General features: G+C 40.6%; 1 protein-coding gene across 1 annotated transcript in view; it reads left to right on the forward strand.

Moving 5' to 3' along the window:
• Nucleotides 1–24,549, forward strand: part of Gpc3 (glypican 3) — a 417,341-nt gene that overhangs the window by 307,444 nt on the left and 85,348 nt on the right. The window contains exon 7 of the mRNA XM_027432108.2: nt 17,752–17,872. Within this exon, the coding sequence (XP_027287909.1) occupies nt 17,752–17,872 (121 nt within the window). The remainder of the gene's footprint in view (nt 1–17,751; nt 17,873–24,549) is intronic.

Below are 24,549 nucleotides of genomic sequence, written 5' to 3' on the forward strand. Positions count from 1 at the left end.
GTTCACAGAGATCAGCCTGCCCCTCCCTCTGCCTGGTAGAATTAAAGACATGGGCCACCCCCCTGCCCACTGTAAGAAATCTATTAACTGAAAAAATTGCAGTCCATGGGATAGGAACCAGATCCTCATATATGCTAGGCAAACACTTTACCACTGAGTTGAAATACCAAATGCTTGTTAGTTGAATTTTTTATTGAGTTTTCTTTCTTTTAATACCTTAATGTATTAGACACCAGAATAAAATAAACACCGTAATATGGAGAAAAGTCACTCTAAATTCTTACTTTTACATCTGAAGTGTTTATTTTTGAGACAGCTTTTGTTGTTGTTACATACTAGCCAAGAACAAAAGATAAAAAAAGAAGGGAGGGAGAAACAGAGTGAGGAGAGAACGTATTTGCAGACAGACTAAGGCTAATATAAAGCAGGAGTCGCCTCCTCCTTGCTTAGTAACCTCAGGTTATAATTAACCTGTACTTGTATTAGTGACCTAACACAATGATGAGACTAGGGAATAGTGCCAAACTCGATTTTTAAAAAATTCCTCAGCAACGTACACTTAATGATATAAAGTTCTTTAGCCCGAAGACATGTGTGCCCTCTGTTCATGTCATTTATAAAGATTAGCTTTACACTCATTTCTCATCTGCAGTGAAAATACCTTGCATTGAGTTTCTTATTTAATTTAGTCTTCGCTAGCAGTCTCCATTTCGTAGTATCAAAAGGGCTATATCACCGTTATCTTTATAGATTAGGTTTAGATTCCTTGGAAAATATTTTACTTTGAAACTTAAAACTACTGACAGAATGAGACTTAATCATTGGAGATGCTTATCAAAATGAAAATATAGATGATGGAAATACTGAGCAATACTCTTGTCTGCTTAGTAGTCAGAGCTCCTACTACCCAGGCACTTCGCCCCTTCTAAAGAGTTAAGGGAGCCATTTTCTCTGCAAATAAGGACAATTTCAATTTCTTTGTTTTTATCTCCTGAACACAATCAACAGAAGGAATGTTTTCACAGATCTCTCAATGACTGCCACTTACACCTATCATTTGTTCTTCTCACTTCCCCACTACCACCCCATTTTAGCTTTAGATAGCATGAGATTTCAGGATTTAACTGAGAAGTCTTCAGATTAACAGCATTGGCCCAGTTGAGCCACCTACCTACAATTGCAGAAGGCAGAAATTCTTCCAGCTTTTGCGTTTGTTAGATAGAAATTTCAATTAGGGAGTCATGACAACCAAGAGAAAAATAAACAACTCCACCAAATTAACACTGGGATTAGCAATTGTTAACTAAGAGGTTTGACTGCACTGCCCTGATAATAGGCAGATGAAGAGCAAACACCTTAGTGACTATGCTCTCAGATGCCCATGCAGATCGTTAAGTCAAGTGTCTGAATAATTAATTGACTGACATTTTCATTCTTTTTCTGGATAGTTTTACTAGGCAAGCCCAGTTTTACTGTTTAATTGCACTGATCTTTAAAGTATTGTAATGAGGGGCCAGCAAGATGGCTCAGTGGATCAAAACACTTGTTCAAGCCTTATAACTTGAGAGCCCACAGTGGAAGCAGAGAACCAACTCCTAAAAGTAGTTCTCTGACCTCACATGTATGCCCATACTCATACAACCAAAATGGTAACTTCTTCATTGCCCAACTTCATTCATCTCTAGGTTTCATTGGAGTCATTCTCTCCTGAGACTTTTTGTCTCTGCTCTGGGTATAAACTTAATCTGCCTTTCTTACAGTTATCATGCCTTCTAGAAACATGGAGGATGATCAACAGTGTGGAGACAGCCACTTGAACTTTGATTCCTCCCTAGCTTCTCCAACAACTCCTCTGTGACATAGCTGGGCCAGATGGACCTCACTCCAGGTGTCAGCTCCAAGAACAAGCTGTTATCTTTTTCTGGCTGACAGTTTAACATAGTTCCTTCTGTCTATAGGAAATCTGTATTCATCTTGTGCCTGGAATGGCCTGGACTCTCACTAGAGGCATCCCTCATTATAGAACAAACTCCTTGAGATCTGCAGAGGGTGCCTCTTCTCTGAACTTTGCAATCTTACTTTGCATTTCAACTGAGAAATTACACACACACACACACACACACACACACACACACACACACACACACGCACGCACGCACGCACGCACGCACGCACGCACGCACGCACGCACACACCCACACACACGCACTATGAATTCTCTTTCTGATTTCCAGTGATCAGGCTAACCTTCTTATGTTTATCTCTCTGAGAATTGCAAAGGCAAAAGTGGGGATATTCAAAACAATGCCTTTAGTTCTCAGACTTGTATTCTTGTCTCAAAACCTAATAGGTGTGTCAAAAAGTGCAGTAAGGAGAAATTTTCAGTTTTTAAGTTTATTTTAGTTGTGTGTGTGTGTGTGTGTGTGTGTGTGTGTGTGTGTGTGTGTGTGTGTTACACATGAGTGTGTAATTGAGTATCTTCCTTTATTGCTTTCTAGATGAGTCAGAAGCTCATTTCACTTAGGCTGCCGGGCAGTGAGCTCCCATGACCCACCTGTATCTGTTCTCTAATGCTGGGGGTTACAGGCATGTACAGCCATCTTTGGCTTTTTACATGGGTGTTGAATTTAAACTCACTTCCTTATGCTTGCAGAGCAAGAACAATTGCATGTTGAGCCATCTCCCCAGCCCTGGCCTTTTATTTTATTTTCTTCCCTGCTAGATTAAAGGGCTAAACTGTAGTGTCTCAACAGGTAGGAATGAATGAGACTTCAACACCCAGTTCCTGACATGTCCTGCAAAATAGTTTTCAAAAATGGGTTAATAAGATGCCTTATGTTCTTTCGTGATTGAGAAAAGGCCAGAGAAGATACTTGATTCTGCTTTTATATTGCTGGTATTTTTAAAGCACTCTCTTTTGAGGACTTTGGGGTGGGTATAGACTTCTAGCATATTCAACTATCAAATCTCTCATTGGTTTACATAGCAAGAGGAAATGGCCTTTGGTCATCAAAGGAATTAAAGAAAGACTTCCGTGCCATAGTATCATAGTTTATGTCTCTCTCTCTCTCTCTCTCTCTCTCTCTCTCTCTCTCTCTCTCTCTCTCTCTCTCTCTCTCTCGCACACACACACACACACACACACACACACACACACATGTTCTTCTCATTCCAACTGCATGAGAACAGACCAGTGGAAGGGAGCAGATACTATACATAGCTCCCACGCTCTTGTTTTAAAATAGTCTATTTATTTTTTGATGTTTGGGCTTATTTTTAGGTTTATAGTGTGGCTTTTATCCAAAGAACCCAAGGCAGAATGCAAGCTGTTTTAAATATAGGACTGCTGATGAAAGCAGCAATGTGGGAACCCTGGGATGTAAATCACTAGAAAAGCAAGCAATTGTCTAGCATGTATGAGAACCTGAGTTCCATCCTCTGTACCCCCCAAAAAGGAACGGTAGGGAAGAAAATCTATATGGAAGAATATAGCGCCAAGAAGAAGGGCAAAGGAAACACTGGAAGATGGAAATGGCATTTAGTGTCTTGAGTTGGGTCTTCAAGCCACTTGGGTCAGAGCTCCCTCAGGAGCAAGTCATCCTAAGAGCACACTGTAGCTAAGACCACCCAGTAGCCTGCCATGATGCTCCGATGCTTAGAAATACCCTTAGAATACCCTTTAACTTTCCAGTTCTGTCTTCTCATTGCTACCTCACCATTTTCTTTCTGTTCTTCATAATGCTGTTTATGAAAGGCCGGATGGGGGAGGGGAGCAAACAAGGTCTTTTTATTTGGTTTATGCTAGCTCTTGCCACAATTCTTGTCTCCCTCAAATATCCTTGCATTTCATTCTCATGAATGCTCCAGGAAGCAGAATCAGTATGCTCCATTCATTCCAATTTGATGAACTGCTCTGTATATCCTAGAATTAAAGCATGCTCATATCCAGCTGTTTGCTAGTGTAGCAGCTATGTTTGACTTCATCCTAGATAGCTAAGTCAACACTGTTTATGAAAAGGCTATGAAACACAAATGCATTACACAGAAAATTACTTAATTCACTATGGCATGAAATATTATTGATGGCTGCTAAGGATTTTAAAAAATATCCTGGTAGAGCAAGACAAATATGTTTGGGGTGTACCCATGTGTAATGATCCATCTAGAGGATTAGATTGCTATACTTTTCATCATAGATTTATCTTAAAAATTGTCTTTAGTGACAGCTATTTATCAAGACCCACTCCATGATGACATAGTGACATTTATCCCTTAAGATTTTGGTGCCACACACAGTAGCTTTACCTTCAAAATTGAAAGAGGAAAAAAGGCTCACCCTGCTGATTAATGTCTTAATACAATATGCCTCATTCAGAATTAGCTACATTTGGTCAGCTGGGTGGAGACATCTTCATGAAGTGCATGGCTATGCCTCTAGACCACCTGTTGAAGGCTGGATGACTTATTATTTTACGCAGAGTATGTGTATCCTCATAATATACAATGCCAGCATTCTCTGGGTTCCAGATAATTTTGTTATACAGAGAGCATCTGTGGGCTTTCTAGGTAGGTCCCCATGATATATATGTCCTTCACAAATAAATATCACTTCTTTATCAAGATTGGGGGGGGGATCTTCTCTTACAATCACTGCACCTGAAAAGGTGAAGCAATGAAGCCATGAAGGAAAATAACTACCTTTGAAGAAACTATTAAAGTAACATATGTAAGCTTCTGTATCTCTCAAGTGTCTTTGCCTCCTTCAAAGGGCAAAGTAGGAACTTCATAGGTTATCCACTGATTTCATTGCTGCTCCCCACCCTGCAAATATTTTTTTTACATCGTCCTTTAAAAGAGAGCTGCAGGGGTTTGAGTGGTCCCTGCAGGTGCAGATTGTTGAATCTCAGGCAGCTGATTGTCACTGGTACAGGCTGAGGGTTCTGGTAATGAGAACCTGAGAGGTTAGGAAACGTGACCTGGGTAAGGGAAGAGTCTTTAGAATGATCCAGATAGAGCTCTCAACGCTCCTTCAGACATGAGCTTTATGCTGGGGCTAGGCGTTTAACATTAAATTCTGCTAGTTTACTTGGCAGATAAGATATTCATGCCTACTCTCCAGTCCAATGGTGTGTTCTGGCACATAGGCACAGCTTTTGAAACCGTCCTTGCCATTTGTAGCATAGATGAGAAGACCAGGTGTCTCAAGGAAGGACTAAGTTATATGGGCCATCTTCTTCCAAGAAAGGTAAATTAGGCTGTTTTGTTATTGTTGTTATGCTTATGAGTTTTGGGGAGCCTACCTAACTGTTGAGTGATGGTGGTGTAAGCAGACTTGTACCTTCTGGAGTGCACTAGTGTAAGAGGATGAAATAGCAGAGCTGTTGCCTTTGTATGACACGTAACTTAGCTTTCAATGGGCTTTCCAAAGATGTATTCCTAGAATGATTTTAGTGATGGATCATGGATGAGCACAGGATGTCAGGGGCCATATACACTCTGGCGCCTAATATACAGATTAAAATTTATCAGAATTTTAAATTTGCCCCTTAAATATAGCCTGTAAATTCGGTGGAGAGCTGATGAAATCTTGGATGCTGGATAAGTCTTCTCACCTTTCCTGACAAGGCAGATAGTCAGTTTCCTTTATTGATATCTTATCACTTCTGACCTTCACAAATAGCAATGCCTCTGAAATACTTTTCTAATTAGTTTGACTCAGCAGGGTTACTGCTGGTAGGCAGGCACTGAGCATCAAAGAAAACAGTCTTTGGAGTTGGAGTACAAAGGACAGACAAAGGTATTTTAAGGATTCCTTTATTTAGGAGCTGCCTAGCAATGGCCCTGCTGTTAGACCCTACCTGACTGTGGTTGTGGTTCTGGGCTTGTAGTGCAAGTGGCTGGCAGGCACAATAGTTCTTTCCTGTTACTGGTCCCACTTCATGCCCCAGGGTACAAGTCTTCGGTGACTTCTTTGAAAGAAAAAGATGTCTAGCAGCTGGGAGACTCTGGATTCTGTCTTCAACACAGGAACAAAAAGGAGACACATCTATAAAAACAGCCCTTATAGACATTTACTAGGCCTGAATGTAGCAGCTCCCCTTTATGGCCCCTTCCTCAGGAACCGCATGGCCTGCCTCCACTCTTACCTCTTCTGCAAATGGTGAAAATCCCTGTCCTTGGCCTGGCTGGTAGTCCTCAGCTAGGATAGAAACCAGAACGAGGCTAGTTAACCAGTTCAGTGTAGTTGCTTAACACTCTAAACTTCTTGTCACACTACACTTAACCTTTGTGGAAGGAAACAGATGATTAAAATCAGTCATGATCTCTCATTTCTCAAGCCAGTGAATTTTATTCTTTTACACGAGACTGGCTTTGATCCTTGGGTTTGTCTCCTTTATAGTATAGTAGTTTCATTTCTGTGTGAAGGGACATTTATTTCCATTTGTAGCTCATGTGTCAGAGGAGCGTCCTACTGTTTGCCCTCTAATCTTAGTAAGCCATGTGGAACTTTTAAAAATTACCAAATGAACTTTTCTTATCCTTAGCTTCGTTTTGAGGCAAGGTCTTGCATAGCCCAGGCTAGTCTAAAACTTACTACGTAGCTGAGAATGACATTGGAAGTATGATCCTCCTGCCCCTACAACCAGTGTGCTCGGATTACAGTGTATGTGCCACTATACCTGCTTTATGTGGTACCAGAAACTGAACACAGGGCTTCCTCCATACTAAGCAAGGGCTCTACCATTCGGACTATAACCAGCCCTCTTCCAGCTTTGAATATTTTATCATCACTCTCCTTGCTTCTAGGTGTGGTTGGTTCTGGGAACAGAGCATGGACTGGTCTCTGTTCACAGGAGCCAGACTAAAGTGTTCCCATTTGAGATAGAGAAGCAGCAGCTTGGGGTTAGAGTGGCATATACCAAGTTGTGCTCTATAAATATGCATACTAAGAAGCTAATTTCCAAAACCCATTATGGAAGAGTAAGACAAGGACTGTCCTAGAAGCAGTTAGAATTAGAAAGCCGTTGGGCTGGCCTAACCCTACTTATCCTGAACTCAATGTCACCTCTTCTGAGAACTCTGAATCTTCCTGCCCCATGCCTTAGTGTCCCAGCATCTCAGGTTCCTTCTAGAATATCCCAAATTGCCCTGTACAGAAACCATTTACATGTCTCTGTCTAATTTCTCATTATCTTCTTAAAGATAAGTATCGTGTGTTCTTTCACATATGTCTATGTTCTGTTGTACCCCATTGATGCATGTTGACTGAATTCAAGGGGTGAGGCAACACAGACACTTGTGAGTAGCGGGCTTGAGGACAAGACCTAGTGCCCCCTTGGGAACATTGTGCACTTTGGGCAAGTCACTTGAACTTTCTCTTTTCTTGTTTCCTTCCTCAGAGAAATGGTAGAAGTAACCCCTCCTCTGTCTGCCTTAAGGGGTTCTTGTGAGCCCCCCAGTAAGATCATGAAATAGCTTTGGAAGTTGAAAATACCTTTCATTTACTAGATTTTAATGTGGAACAGTGGGTCAGATACAGGGAAAGTGCTGCCCCGAATAAATGGAGCTGCACGCTAGATGATGAACCAGCATTCTCTCTGAAAGCACGGACTCCTTTAGCAGCCTCCCATGCAGCTCTCTCTGTGCATGTCTCTAGAAATTCTTTTCTTGAAGCAAATCCACCAGGCCCCATAGATCCTATTTTTAACCAAGTGAACCATAGTGTTGAATAATCCAGTGGGCCCTGAATTAGGAGCTACTTTGAGAGACTGGAGGCATCAGTTTAAATTAGCAAAGAGTCTGAGTGACAGAGCATTTGGAAGGAAAAGCACTTATATTCCTTTCAAACACATGTAATAATAGTGCTGGGGATTGAACTTGAAGTATGTATGAGATAATGGAATAAACAGATGAGAATCATTGATAATGAAGCTATTGTTGTGTCACTGCTCTGCTAAAGACCATCATTCTCAGACTGATTATCATGCCCCTGGGAAGCCTATTTATTTAACATATTCTTCTTCTTTCCTTCATAAATACAAAGAATTTCCCGTTTTAAAAATCCTTGTGCATGGATACTGATAGCCCATCTTTTCCTAATGCCAGTGGATAGCACCCGGCAACAATGCTCTGTGCTTTGGTTATTAAAATATAAAAATAATAAAATAATTTGGGGGCTGATTTTGATCCTCAGCACTGTATAAATTGAGGGTGGTAACACACATCTGTATTTTCAGCATTGGTGGGTGGGGGTAGACCAGGAAGGTTAGATGTCCAGGGTCCTCCCTGGCTACATAACAAGTTTGAGGCTACCCTGGGCTATGTGAGAGCCTGTCTCAAGACAAAAAACAATTCATTCTGAACAACAAATGTGACTTTGAATTTCCACTTCTGTCCTTGATGGCTTCCCAAATAGTGCACAGTGAAAGTGATTCAAACAGAGCCGCAAGGTATTCTCGTTAGGATAGCGCAAATTCTTCATTTCAGTATTCCTGCAACTGACAGGAGAGCAGGCAGGCCTGCTATCGGAGATGTCAGAGTCATTTTTGGGTTCTGATCCTGGAGAGTTTGAGGTGAGGTTCGCATAATTAAATCTTAAAGAAAATGTCTCCTTTGGAGTACCACACAACTCTGGGAGCACCACACAGCTCTGGCGGGGCTTCTGAGCAAAAGAAATGGAATTCAGTGACTGTTGCTCCAAATAGTACTTGATACAACTGCCCAGAATGGAAATTAGATGCCCTCTAGCCCCAGAGATAGATCAGAAATGGGAGAGATATATCTAGAGAGGTGCCAAGGCCTGAAGGGCAGGTAAGAGCTGAGGAATACAAAGTGGCCTAGCAACCAGAGGGAGGGAACAATTTTCACTCTTTCCAAGAACCTCTAGGCTAGAGAGCTTGTGTAATTTTTGACCCAGTTGTCCTTGTGTAGATTGCTGGGAGCTTTTATTAAGTATTTATGTGGCAGTTTATATTTAGCAAGTGCTTTCCAATCACTTTTATTTGGCTTAGTAAAGTTTTCTGGATTCCCATCTGCTTTATGCTCGCGAGAGTTGTTTTGTTGTTGTTTGTTTAGTGCCTCCATGCATTCAGCCTCACACAATGGGTGGCTTGTTCTAGGGGCACAGCAGGTGCAAATTGCTGAGGCCACCTGAGCAACTTGGGTATGGTTCACACCCAAGTGGGCATGGTTCACACTGGAGTTCACATCTACTTCCCTCTGTTATTCTTTAGTTTGTGACTAGAAAGTGCCAGCACAAGGCCCAGGCCTGTTAAGGGTGGTGCTAGTCCGTTCTGGAGCACTGGTGGTGACAGGCTTTGTCTGGACTAGTTATTACCTCTCTCTATGCTCAGCACTGCCACTCTTCCACAGATGGAGACTTATTGAGTGTTCTTCCTTCCTGATGCTTTGGGACCCAGATGACAGCCTCAGTTCAAGGACTGAGAAACTGATTTTTAAGAGAAGACAATGGAAGTAGTAGTTCCACTGGGTGTCAGTGTTCTGGACCCAGGTTTACACTGCCTTACCTTGTCCTTGCTAGCCTCTTCCTCACCTCTTGAGACACACTGTCTTCCTTCTAATGCTGTGAAGAGACACTGTGACCACAGCAACTCTTATAAAGAAAACATTTCATGGCGGTGGCTCACTCACAGTTTCAGAGATTCAATCCATTATCATCATGGCTGGAGCATTGCAGCGTGCAGGCAGACATGGTGCTGGAGACGAGAGTACTACATCTTGTGGGCAACAGGAAGTCGACTGACACTCACACTGAGGGAAGTTTGAGCAAAAGAGATCTCAAAGCCCGCCTCCACAGTGACACACTTCCTCCAACAAAGCCACACCTCCTGATAGTGCCATTCCCTATGAGATTATGGCAACAATTACATTCAAACTGCCACACATGCTATTCCAGTCACTAGATGCTGCGATATAGAGGGGTTTGTCTTTTAGTAGTGCACAGTGTAAACACTGAAATTCCACAATCCCCAATGCTTCAGAATCAAGAACTTCTGTGGGTTGATATGATGTCACAGTTGTAAAAATTCCAGTGCTCACCTCATGTGAGAGGTGGTTTTCATTATGTGGATAAGGACTATAGGAAACAGGAAAGAATGTCATGTTTCCACGTAAGTCTCATCTACAGGATATCTCAATATATACAAGTCAGCATCCGCAAATCAGGGAGTGTATGTGTGGGGGAGTGGGATCCAAACACTTCCAGTTCTGAGCATTTTGGATAAGAGGTCTTCCACTTCGTAATAAGGAGAAGTCTGCCCTCTGTCACATGTTGACTGCAGAAGATCAGATTTGGTTCCCAACTATAAAATGTCATGAGTTCACAGACTGCACTAGGAAATTTGGGCCGTTCAAAAAGAGGCTGTGATACAACTGGACGCTGCTAACAGGTGTCTGTCTTAAGTGGGCTCAGTTTGGAAGCCCAGTGACTAGTTTGAAGGGATGGACCTGAGGCCAGAAGTAGTGAGCTGTGGGCTGTGAGAACCCATCTGTCTGGCTAGCTGGACCAAGTAGTATGTGTCACATCACTTGAATGGTAACATTTAGTGAAGCATAGAGAAGTAACTCTGCCATCTAGACAGCAACTGGTGTCTACAGTAGGATGACTTGGTGAGTGGAATAGAATGACAAGGAGACTAGAAGTCCAGTATAAGACAGGTCCTCAGTCAGTGACTGCAGAGTCAACAAGACTGAATAAGAACTAGGCACAAGTACACTAGAGTTTTTACCCTATAAACTGAGGTTTGCTGGGGAGGCCTTCCACATCACATCAGTCCATAAACAGCTAGTGAGGCCTCTAGTGTGTTCTAGAACCAATAAGGCAGTAGACTCAGAGATGAATACAAATGAGGGAAATGGGACAGAATTCAGGTTATATAGCTAGGGAACTATGAAACATTGCTAGGCAAGAGGAAATCGTGCCTTAACACCTGGGGCTGGCTCATTCCTATAGCTGAAAAGAATGGCTTTGAAGAACAAGGCTAATTCCAAAGCCTGAGGCTTGCCAGGTGAGCCAGCTTAGCAAACCCTTCCAGTAATTCTGTTTCCTCTGGCCCAGGACCTAGAGAGTGCCTAACCATTCAGATGAAGGGATTTGAGGCCTACTAGTGCCTACAGCTAAGGGTACAGACACTTCAACAAAATGATAGCAGGAATGGCTATCTTTTCAAGAATTTCTTGAAAAGCAGTGCCCATTGCTATGGAGTCAATCTGCCCTTTGCTCCGGACCTCTGGCAATCCATAGTGACATTCAAAGAAACACAATGAAGTTTGAACCACTTGAAGTTCTGGCTTATAAGTTCTTCCTTGACAGACCCTGTCCCTTGGAAGCTCTGTGAAGGTCTTTCTGTCAGTTCCCCTCAGCTAGGCATGAGTGTTCAGTGCCTGCCAAGGCAAACAGAGAAAACGTTAAGTGTTCTTTTATCTTGAGCCAATGTGGGTGTGAGGAACTTGAAGCTTCTCGTAAGTATTGTTCTCATGGTTCATGTGGGCTCTCTCAGGAAGGTCTTTGTAAACAACATTTGTTGGAGGCCTACTATGTGTCAGGTACTGTATTTAGTACTTTCACATAATAAGAGCTCTCATATAGAATGTTCTGTGTTCTAGGCACTGTTGTAAGCACATAGCCTATGTTATCTCAACTTACTAGCATTCAATATATAACCTAATTCCTCTGACATACTAGTGGCATTATTCCTTGCCTGTTTGAAGGGGAGCCAATTTTAGTTTTTTATTTGGGGACCGAGCCATGCATGCTAGGCAAGTGCCCAGGCTGGTCTTCAATTCCCTCTGAATCTCAGACAGGCTTTGAACCTACAGTTTTCTTGCCTCAGCATTCAAAGACTCCAGGATTTCAGACCTACATGACCAAGACCATCTCAAATCAACTTTCACATTTGGATCTTTGACTGGAAGGCCAGTTCTTTTACTACCGCATGGCTTGACCCTGTTGTAAATGTGTTATATAGGGTATGGGATGTAGCTCATGTGGTAGAGGGCTTGCTTCGTGTGCACAGTCTTCAATCCCAGCGCTGTGTTCACAGATCGTGGGCAGTGCATGCCCTCAGTCCCAGCACTTGGGTGGTAGGTTCCTCTTTATCTCTCCTCCCCTCCTGGGTCCCATGTACAGTTTGTCTTTTTAGACTGGCATGCAGGTGTGGTTGTCCCGTGCCTTTTCTATCTTCCCACTCTGTCCTGGGCAACTTATTCTCACAGCCCAAGACCCTGGTGGATGATACCAACTTCTCACAGTTTCTTCACCACCTGTAAAATGTTCACTGCTTTGCTGGACTTTAGTGATTTATATTCCAAGACTAATAGTTCAGTCCTTTCTCAAGTGAGGTTTGAAACAGGATAGAAATGCATTGGGACTCACTTATTCTCTTACCATGTTAATGTCTACTAAAATGAGATGAAAATGGGGTTGCATCCTTCTGATTCTTTCCCTAGCATTTATTTCTTGCTATTAAAACATCTTTGTAGTTTTTAAATTCAACACAATTATTTGAAAACACAGGTATTTCTTGAAAGTCTGGGTTTTTTTTTTTTGTACTGTAGTTTGCCCTGAAGTTGTAACTGTTGTGCTAAACTTATAAAAAATAAAAGAAATGAAACATTTTTCTTTGAATATATACACAAAAATCTAGGTTTAATGGTCCACACTTGCAATCTCTAGTATCTGAAGACGAAGACAGAGGCAGGGGGATTTAACACCATAAGTTTAGGGCCAGCCTGATGTACATATAGCAACTTCCAGGCTAGCCAGGGGTACATACTATGACTAAAAGTAAGCAAGCAAAGAAATGTCCACAAATAAGCAAGGAAATTATCTATTTATCAAACACATTTAAAATCAGTGAATTTCATCTTTACTTTTATTTTTCTGTATATTTATCCAAATTAAGACTGCATCTCCGACAGAAAACACTTTTCTCTGGGAGCCTCTTAATACAATGCTTGTTATACTCTATGTTTTAGTTTGTTTTTGAAGCTATTTATTCTCTTTAAATTATCCCATTTTCCCACAGTGCCTATAGTGGCCAGAGTATTTTCCAAGGAAAGGATGGCAAACCATTGGTTGTCATGCCACAGTGCTTCCATAAGATGGCGCTCTGAGCACATACGATCTATAGCTTGTTTTGGCTCCACCATAAGCAAGCAGCAGTTGAATGTAAACTTTTGTGAAATCAAATCCTTTTAGCTAGGAGTTAGTCCTACTGAGACTTGCTTGCAAACCCTTACCACCATTCTAATGCCTAGGGCAAGAAAGAAAGTAAAGTCTCTAGCCACTCCCCAGCCCCAAATCAGAACCAGCAGTGTTAGGAATGCACAGGACACGTTTGAGGAAGCTTTAAAGAAAAGAGTTTTCTTCTGAGTATGAAACTTGTCGGATTCACTGTTAGACAAGTCCCTTGCTGAGTCTGTTTCTTCGTGTACATGGCGAGGGGGTTGGACCTGCCGATCTGTGAAGGCGCTTCCATCTCCAGCAGTCTCCATTAGCATCCGCTGATTGCTTTCCACTACTCAGTTGCTGCCTCAGCCAGTGCAGATTTAGGAAGAAAAGCTCGCCCATTTTACGCTTGTTTGACTCTATTCCTCTTTTACAAGTGCTCTCTTTGCTTCAACTGTCCCAGGACAAGCATGCCCAGATGGCCTGTTTTAATTAGGTTCCTTTTCTCTTTAAGGCTTTTACACAGGTTTCCTCCCCTTCCCCCTCCAAGCCTTAACCAATCTGCCTGAAAGGGAGAAACATGTTCTCCTTTTCACTGCACAAATAGGGTTTTCTTAGTATCACGGCAGTCATTTTTGTGCTGAATAGATCCAGGCAGGGTGGGGGAAGAAGATACTGCACGCAGTGCTTTAAGGTAATCCTGCCAACATCACGCTAAATATATCCAGTCCCCACCCCACCCCCCAAAAAAGCACTGTTTTTGAGGTGGGCATTTCTTGCCGGAGTCATGTTAAAACTTCTTGGAAGAGGCAGTTGTGCACAGAGGAGGACAATTAATCAAGGAGCAGACGAGTATTACTAAGAAGATAACCCACCATTAAAATCTCCTGAGGCTAATGAGTGCTCTGTCCCTGCAGTTCTCTGGGCAGTGTGTGGAGTGGATGAATTGGGGCTAGGATGGCTCAGCCTCATTCAAAAATTGTCATGAACTGCATGCATCAGCAGCACCAAGGGAACCCATGGAAGTGAAATGCTGAATGAATTCATTAACTGCAAACTCCAGAGACAGCCCTAACCGATTCCCTTTGGGCTTGACACTCAGAACACACACGTCTCAGGAAATACCCTGAGAATTCATCATCTGCGTCCCTTTGTAGCAAAGGTGACACAGGCAGGGAAGCACATGCACATTAATAAACATAGTAAATTTTTAAAGTTATTTCTACAACACAGATGACGATGTGAAATAATGGATAGATTAAAGAGCTGGCTTGTGGCAATCGTTTCACAATGTATCTCAGCATCATACTGTACATGAGAAATACATTCAAGTAATTTTGTCAATTATGCCTTATAAATTCTGAAAGATTTGAAATTAACCGTAATTTAATGTGCAACTTCATTTATTTAAAGAAATCAAACAGTTACAAAGGTACAGAAAGCTCACAGTAGGGAACTGAGGATGTAACATAGTAGCAAAGAACTTCCTAGTGTGAGCAACTCCCTCCCTACCTTCTGTTGTTCTGTTGTTGGTACCCACAGAGAAACAATTGTCCATGGTATAAAATATATGAGATAAGTTATAAAACACATAAGCAAGTCTTGCCCAGCATCTCCTTACCCTTACTATTTTCTTGTTTTCTGTCCATATTTGAACAGTTATAGAATGTAGACAGTACAGGAGTTCTCCGTGCAGAGGAGATGTATTCCAAGACCCACAGTTGCTACCTAAAACAAATGATAGTACTCAAACCTACATAAATAGTCACCCCTCTATATCCAAGGAGTCAGCTAAACACAGTTTGGAAACATAAGTAGGAAAAGGCTGGGGATGTAGGTCTGGTAGAACTCAGAGTATTCTGACTTTTGATCTTTGAAAGGACAGTGGAAAGAAAGGAAGTGCTGGTCAGTGGAACAACACTTTCGTAGTATGCATGAGGCCCAGCACCAAAAAGAAAAAAGGGGGGGAGCCAGCCTGGTGGTATAGGCTTGTAATCCCAGCACTCTGGAGGCAAAGGCAGGTGGAGTTCTGTGAGTTCAAGACCAACTTGGTCTATATAGTGTGTTCCAGGTCAACTAAGGCTATATAATGAGACCCTGGAGAGGAGAAATAAATATTGGGGGGCTGTGTTGTGGTGAATATATTGAATATATATAGATGTTTTTCTTGGCATGACTTCCTAAATAACATAACAACTGTTTGTATTACAGTAAGTATTGTATGTGATATTGAGATGATTTAAGCAACATGAAAGGATTGTGAATTTACATAAAGGGGGGATTCTAGAACTAATCATTCTTATAAACCAAAGAATGCCTGTACTGTTGTTTACTGAATGTAGACAATTACTATAAAGTTTTGTTTAGAAATTAGCCATGGCAAAATATTAATAATAACATAATAATACAATTAGAGCCATGTACTATAACAAAAGTTATTTGAACTCTCCCTCACTCATAAGTAATCTGCTAATTTAGGCAATTTATGAATGACTAGAGGGCAGGTAGCATATACAATGTAGACACACTGAACAAAAATAATTTATATCCTAGGCATGATGGAGTGGGGTGGTTCCGATTTTATCATCACACTACTTTGAACAACATCCAATTGAAAACTTATGAATTATTTCTGTAGTTTTTCACTTAATGTTTGCAAGTTATAGCTGTTTGCCAGCCACCGGTTCTTAGAAGGTGACACTGTAGACAAGTAAGGAAAGGACAATTATACTGTATACAGACCCACCACAAATAGAGCTACACTGGACATTCTTACCTTGTGGTTTTTGTATCTGTTTTAATGCAACTTGGCTTTGGTTCTCTATCAGCACTTACGGATCTACTATGCTCTTTTAATGCCTGCGTCGTATTCCATTGCGGCATTCGTGTCTTTTAAAATCTGGTTCAGGGTCTTGTTTTGCTAAGGAAAAAGGAAAAGCTAGAGAGGTAAGAACCAGGAAAAGGTATGAGTCAGAGGAGCACACTGAATACCTAAGAGATAGTATAAGGACATAGTCTTTCAATAGTGTCACTAAATTTTAGCAACAACTGGCTTTAATTGGATGGGTACTTTTGGCTAGTGCTTTGTGACATAAATGACATAAAGGCAAATTTTATGTCTAAACCACTAGTCAGCCCTTCCCTACACTTCTGTAATCAGAAACCATGCTTAATTGACTAGAACCCTTTGAGGATTTAAATAGCACATGGACAGAGTGAAACACTGAATGGTATTTCAACTATCAAAAAAGTGTAGTGCAGTTTTATATGTGCTACTATTTTGTTTTTTAACTGAGTCACCATGGAATTGGGGAGCAATGTTGAGCTGGCCATGTTTAGTTCTAATCTATGACTAGAAGATGAAAGATGATAAAACAGAACTAACAGCTGATTTTTCCGAGTGGCAGAAAATCCTACAGTAGAGTCCCCAACATTTCAGTTATGAGACTACTTTGATGTAATATTTGTAACAGTTTTGGTATAGGGGGTCCAGGACCAAATCGATAAGTTGGCATGACTTTATAGTATCCCAGGTGGATAACGGGCTTCAGGAAAATGCTTCTTTTATGGGAGGGCACATAAAAGCTCTTGGTGAGCTTTGCTATGGAGTCCAAGGAGGTGTCCTTAAGAGCACATTCCTGAAGTCCCTTTTTTAGTTAGTCCTACATCTTCATCTGTGTGTAGGGTCTCTGCCTCATACAATGACAGGAGTAAAGAAAGAAGTCAGAATTGGTATCAGGGAGCAACTGCATTTTCACAGCACCCATGGACATAAACGAGGTGAAAGTTTGTCCCTTTGATAGCAGTGGTCTGGTGTTTGCGTATGAAGGAAGAGAAAAAAATCAAAGTGAACTCTGTTTCTTAGCTTTGGCTTCTGGTTCTTCTCATTCTAATGCAAAATAAATAATGACAATATGTCGACATCTGGAGACACGGATGCAGCAAGATGTCTATCTCAGGTGGGGATCACTGTTCTGGTTGATGGAAACAGCTGACATTGGGGATGAGAGGCAGAATGAGTGGACTTAGATTTTAAATCTTTGCCCGGCTCACTCTGCTGAGAATATCCATAGAGACCTTACTTAATACTTCCGCTCCAATATGAAGCCTGTGACTTCCCACGCTGGAGAGTGTTAACAGACTTCCCCTGAGCTATCATTGCCTTCTTTTCGGGGGTGGGAGGAGAACATGGAGACAAGCTGACAGGCATAATGTATGTTGCATCTGGTTGAGAAAACTCCCTGACCAGAACTCCAGCTCCTATGAGGCCCACGGGAAATTGTGAGAGGGGGGGATCTGAGGTTAAGGCAGAGCTAGAGAACGTGGGAGGCTCTTTCTCCTTCAAATGAGTGGGAAGCACATGCAGAATTAGTCCTTTATGGTGTTTTTCACTGACCATGACCTTGAACCTCCCCTAGCACAGTTCTTCCTATTCCATCACCTCATGTTCTACAAGGCTAGAGTGAATTTCGAATCATCTCTACTGTTGGTACCCAATGGAGTTAGTGTTCTTTGATTGGGACTTTCTTCGACAAACTTTCTCTTTCCCTTCCTCTCTACAGATACAGCCAGAAGGCGGCAAGGAACGGGATGAAGAATCAGTTTAACCTCCATGAGCTGAAAATGAAGGGCCCTGAGCCGGTGGTTAGTCAGATTATTGACAAGCTGAAGCACATTAACCAGGTATGTGGGTGTATCCAAGCAAAGTGGAAAAGCACAAGAAGTCAGTAAGACGTAGATGATGTTCTCTGCTGAAACTAACATTTCAGCATGTGGATAAGCAGCAGTGATTCATTGTCTTCAGTGATTTTTCTCTGGTCATCATCTTTCACTCCATTTTTTAAGTTATGATATTATAGTAAGAGAGAAATGGTAATGGCATGACCTCCGTGCCTGAATTTGTAAAATAATTTCTAAAGTGATACTATACTGACAATGAATTCTCATGCTCCTATTAATCATTTGCTGTGGCTGTGTAATAGTCTGTTGTCTAATCATCATGACTGATAGACATTCTAATTGATAGCACTTTCATTCCATCATTGAGCTGTCTCTTTATTCATAGTGCTATCTCTTGATCATAGATGACTTTCTTAAAATACTGTGCTGTTGTGTTGAGTGTGTTTCAATGGCTAGCTCCAAATTGCTTTCCAATGAGAATATATCAGTTTTCACCACCAGCAGCAAAATATCAGAGGTCCAGTTTCACCACACCTTTGCCAAACTCTGACTCACTCTTCTCACTTTCTTGACCTGTACACATAGATTTTTCTTCTTGTAAGGAGTTTAGCAACAAGACACAAATAGAAGTTAGTTAAACCATCTGTTTGTGATTGCTTTGTGACCACGTTTTTTTTTTCCAAAAAGCCACCAGAAAGGCTACCATATGCCAAAGTGACAGTGTTCCTATGCCATGCCATGCTTCATGAATGGAAAGGACCAGGCACTTGGCTACTATTTGTAGCTTGGGAAGAATTTAATGTGACTAAAATGTTTATGCAAGGACAGAAGTTTCTACATGAAGACACTGGCCTGATTTTATTTTCTGTGTGAAAGTTAGTGAATTATTGGCATTCTGAAAAAGCAACTGTTTGCAAGGGCTTTCCAATGGTAACTTACTTCACTTGGGTTGCTGCATGAAAGTACTGACAGAACACTTGGGTGGAGCTCCTCCAGAGCCTCCTAAAGTGTTCTGAGCTTGGTGAGCACTTACAAAATGCTTGCGACTGCTGCTGAGCACATGGCCAAAGCAGTGGGATTTTTACAAATGTGTCTCAGAGGGTACCATGGCAAAGACCATGTGCCTACTTCACCTAGGAACAGTGGTAGTATTGGTCTTTGGACTATTTATACTGATCCACACTAATTGTGTCTGGGTGAGAACACTTAGCTACATTGCTGCATTAGTAAGAGCAAAATTTCAGGGCCCATTACTGTGCCTCTAATCCTGAGTGTAGATGTCAACAGACTTTAAAGAATAACTTCTATGTGTATCCTGGGTCCTAGCTACTTATAGAAAAGAAATGTTAATACCGTATTTTTACAGCCTCCCTGAGAAGGGAGCCCAAGCTCCCCTTTATCAAGAAAGATAAAGTGTGATGTGTGATGAAGAGCCTAGAGAGATTCGGCTCTTTAGCTGGTGGTGACAGGGTGGAGACATAGGGTGAGCTAGGCTAGGGAAAAGAGTCCTGGGAGGAGCAAATGTCAAGTGTTGCCATAAACCATAGGTAAGGTTGGAATAAGTAAATAAAAGTAGACAGGGACAGTTATAAGGAAGATCAGACAAAGACCTGTGGACAGAATACACTTGAAAAAGGGAAAAGTTGAAAAGATGCAGGCTTCAATATGATCTAGTAGTCACCAAAGGTATTTACAGCAAGCGTTTGGGTAAAGGCTTCAGGTCCAGTTAAAGAATATGAATTGCATCCACATGGGTCTGAATTTAGTTGTGGATCTTACCCTATATATAATACATATTACATATAATAAAAATTATACATAATTATATATTATACATAAAACTATATATTATATATAAAGCCATATATTATGTTTTATATATAATTTTATAATATATAACCTTAAGCAAGCCAGTGCTTTAATTCTCCCATCAGTAGTATTACATGGCTTTAGGTAAAGCCCATGTGTGTGTATATAAAATAACACACAAATATCCATATGCACATGTATCTATATAATCGTATGTGTATGCTAGCCCCTCATTAAATGGTAGTTATGGAGATGCTGTTCAGGTTTTTTCCTGTAGCTGGGACTTAACTTTGAAAGGGAGCTTCAGTACTTTGGCCACTGGGTTTTATGTCAGGGCAGATTCCTTTCTTATTTCTCTTGTCTATCAAATATATATATATATATATATATATATATATATATTTTCTTTTCGGCTAACTTTCAGCCACAAAAGCACAAACAAATCCATAGGAAGGTAGAGGTAAACAGTCCGAAAGAGCAAATTTACCACTGGCATTCCTTTCTTCTCCCTCTACTCAGAAATTAGTGTGTGAACATTTTCAGTTTCTATACAAATACCATTGAGCAATTGATTGTCAATGGTAGACCAGTTTTACCTGTTAGTATTGGTCTGGCTCCAGACACCCACATTGACTTTCTTCATTCTCACCTGTGTTGCTTTACATACACAAAATACATCTTTTTAAACAGATAAAACTCACCTTTTGGCTGTTGTTCAATGTGAAAGTGAGCTTCTTTAGGGAAATGACAAAAAGCAAAGTTTTGATTCTGATGATAAGGATGATAATACTGATACTGTGTTAGATTTCTACAGTACATAATCTTGGTTCAGTCATTTCATATTCTCCAGACTAGTTATTTAGGGGGGGAAAAGCCAATCTGGAATTGTATGAGATACACTCTCACAGAACCATTCTTTTCAGGAATTCATTATCCTTAAAGATTTTATCATTCTCACCAATTGATAAATGTTTATCCCTTTTTTATAGCTAGAGAAACTGAGGCAAGGAGCCATTAGAGGCTGCATAGGCATGCTGCCAAAACAGCTAGTGAGTATAGTTGAAAATTCAATCAATTATCCAGATGTTGTTTCTTATACACTGCCAAACATCTGGATTCACTGACTGCCTGACTAAATTGGCCTAAACTTTTGGCAGTGAAGAGGTGGAATCAAGTTAACTTGCCTATGTTCACATGTGAGTGGCGAATCCAGGTAATGTTACTTTCCATAATATGTGACTGTAAATACAGACATAGCTTCCTATCTGTGCTCGTGCATCTATCCTATTGAACCAGTCCATTTATGAGCATATCCCAAAATAACTCAACTTTCTTCAACAGAAATTCTCAGCTGCCTCCTTTCAGGTTTCTGTTGATAGCACTGGAAATACTATACCCACTGGGGGAATAAAGCAACATTATTTCTACGTTGACAGTCCCACAGTGTAGTCTTGAGGGGATGGGTCCAGGGTCAGCCCCGGGCCCATTTCCTGGGAAGCCATGCAGGTGTGTAATGTATTCCCTCCCTGTAAGCCACAGTTCATGTGTAACATTCCCACGATGGAAAATGAGGTCCTTTTTATTTCCTTTTCAGTTTCTAATTTGTGTGAGGATTTATTGTTTTGTGTTAGGAGAGAAACTGAACCCTTCTTGGTTCTCAGTGTTAGTTCTGGAATTTACTAGACCATATTGTTTTTAAGAAAAAAAAAACTTTTGTTTCTGTTTGTGTCCATCTGCTCCAGGCTCCTATGTGCACAAAAGATTCCACAATACCAAGAATGATCATAATACCTACCTACCCATGTGATGCTCTGGGCCACTTATCCTCTTAGTTTCGTTGGTACCATTTTCTCTGTTTAAATGTATTTATTAGTTACAGCTAATTTTGCTGTTCCTAAACTACCATCAAACTTATTGTGCCAAAGGAAAAACTAGCCATTTACGTATTCTCCATTTCAGTATAGGTTCAAATGAAATTCCAGAAATTGTTTTCCTGCCTGTTGTAAAGAGTTGAAGCCACAGTAGTTAATACCTGCCCATTTGGTGTCAAGACTTTCTCATTCAAAGTAGGATAAAGTCTCATCTGTTTAGGATGGGTGAAATGTCCTGCTGAATGGCAGGGGAGTGGACGAGATGGCCTCTTAGGATTCCTTCCAGCGTGTGATTCTGTGATTTGTGACTCAGGGTCAGGCTTTAACCCAACACCCTCTTGTGAACAAGTCTTGTGACTTTATTCTCTGCTCTGCACTCTTTTTAAAACACCCTGTTCCCAGGTCACCCCTTTCCACTTTGTAACCTCTCATCTTTTCAGAGGTTGTCTCCTTCCCACCAGCCTCCAACCCAGGCAGATGGAACTTCAACTTGCCCTTCCCCCTATCCAGTTGTCTGTTCTTCTGCCTTCTTTTCATCCGGCTACAAAACATTAAATGGTAAAAACCATTTTGGCATTTATCACTCCTACTATGTATCCACTCCCCAGGGCCAGATATTTGACCTGTCTTGGAATTGTGTTAACCATGTAACTTTATCTAAATGATAATTCAGCCATATATTTGCATGGCACAAACCAGTTTATGCCATGTTCTCTCATGAACATTGGATAAGCTGATGATATTGGCCCTGAAAAGAAAGCGAGATGGGTAGTATTACTCTCGTCTACCAGAAGAAGAAATTGTAATGTTCTAATGAGACCCAAACTCCAAAGCTACTCATTTCATTCTCTGTGCTTTCCTTCTGTTTCTCTTATGAAGACAAGAAGAACAAGGTATTAGGATCCATGTATAAAAGATGTATAGAAGTACAGCTATCTAATTTGTGATTTAACAATTTTCAAGGGCCACATATAGTCATTTCTATAGTCTAAGCCTTTAAAGTCTTCAAAAGAAAAAGACCAAGATTGTTTTTCAGTATCCTAATTAGAACACTCATTAGAAAACTTCCTACGAAATTTATGATGCACAAATAAAGGTGCTTTGTACCCTAGATTTGAGTTACTTTTTTGTAAGCTATCTCAAATTCATAGATAATGTTAAATGTCCAAAGAGAATGTTAAAATGTACAGTAGACAGTGAAATATCTCTACTGCCATCTCTTTCTAGAATTAGTGGTAAACTAATTTTTAAGATGCTTGACAGAATTTGGTATAAGGAAGACACTTGTTTTCTAGATAGAACTTTTAATAAGTGAATTTGTAAAGTTGTTGAGTAACAAAGAGGATACATGGTACATTCCTTAGCATGCAGTTTTTTCAGATCTTTGAGTTGGATCTTAGTCATGATAGAAACACACCCTGTACCTTTTTCATGGTCTTCTCGTGAGAACCAGTGAACACTGTGAACACTGATCTGCTCCAGTGGTTTCTAGACAACCTAGCACTAATAGTTTCTAGATTCTAAAGAAAAAGAAGTTCTGTGAAAATCAAATTTAAATAAATGACCTTCCCCAAATGGAGCTGTGTCCCAATGTCTAGAATACTTTTTAACTTGTAAATAGTGCTTCAAAACTGTAGTAGCTTCCATTTCCATGCAGAGCCAGGGGCAGGCTGGAGAAACAGAGATCTGCAACAGCCAATGAAATAACTTCTCAGTCACAAAAGGACAGTGTAAATTAGTCTTTAAATATCATCCCTTAGACTCTGTGGAGTTAAACATTATTTCACAAAGGAAGAGGAATTGGCTGATACATTCCAAAGCACATTTATCATTAAAAAATCTATTGTCGTTCTGCCTAATATCTTGAAATATAATTACAATGTCTGTGGCTTTGGGGGAACATGTGTTTTTAATATCTTAATTACTATTTACAGTTTAATAGCATTGCACCAAGAAGAATTCTCAAATATTTTAGATTAAACTTCTTGAAAAGAAACTATTTTCTATATTTAGAATACACACCATGAATTAGGTCATGTATTTCAGTCTTGGCATACTAATTAAATTACTTAAAAGTGGAAGGTAAGTCATTAGTGGTGTGCAGCATAGTTTTGGTATCACTGTCATGATAATGGTGAGTAATAGAGGGAGATGCATTTTATTACTATATTTTACTGTATTTGATTTTCTATAGATTTCGGTTTATTTATTTGTTGTTGTATGTATATACTGTCGTTTGCTCCAAGGTCTTGTCCAATACAAATATGGATGAATACAAACAAGCATGATTTTTTGTGCTGTATGCTATGGCAGGAGGTCATACTTCAGCCATTCATCTTTGAAACCAAAAGCACTGTAGCATGAGGCATGAACTTGCTAATTATTTATCTCTTATGGACATTAACTAGGTTTGTTCATACCAAGTACACATCACCCTCACTCATTAAACCTATGGAATGGTTACCACACTAAGTAGAGGCAGTGTCTACAGGAATCGATGAATCAAAAGCTGGCAGAGCCAGAAGAACCTATGGCTCAGGCCTTGTGCTCTTCCCCAGAGGCTAACTCAGGGCCACATCCGGAATCAGTCCTCCTGACACTCTCATGCCTTGCCTCTCAAATCCTCTATCTTCCTGGGTGCTTTAACAATTCACAATTTTCCTCCTCTTTCTAGAATGACAAACTTACCATCCTATTAGTCAGTGTATTTAAATGTCAAATAACTTAGTTATTTTAATCCGGTGCATTCAGATTCTGGTCCTTCGTCAGTGTGGGAGCCTTTCGGTGTTATTTCAACCATAAAAATACTAGCTGTAAAGTTCTTTTTAGATAGTGGTTTTCTGAATAGGAAAATAGGCTGCTCCTGAAACTCTGGACACTACCTAAACACTACCTGAATATACTGAATAGCTACACTGCACAAGAAAGTCACTGAATGTGAACCAACCCTTTTCAGCAACATCTAAACTTAGCTGCTGGTAAAAATGGAGATTACCAGAT

Source organism: Cricetulus griseus, chromosome X (genome assembly GCF_003668045.3).
Source record: "Cricetulus griseus strain 17A/GY chromosome X, alternate assembly CriGri-PICRH-1.0, whole genome shotgun sequence".
NCBI classification, from domain to species: Eukaryota; Metazoa; Chordata; class Mammalia; order Rodentia; family Cricetidae; genus Cricetulus; species Cricetulus griseus.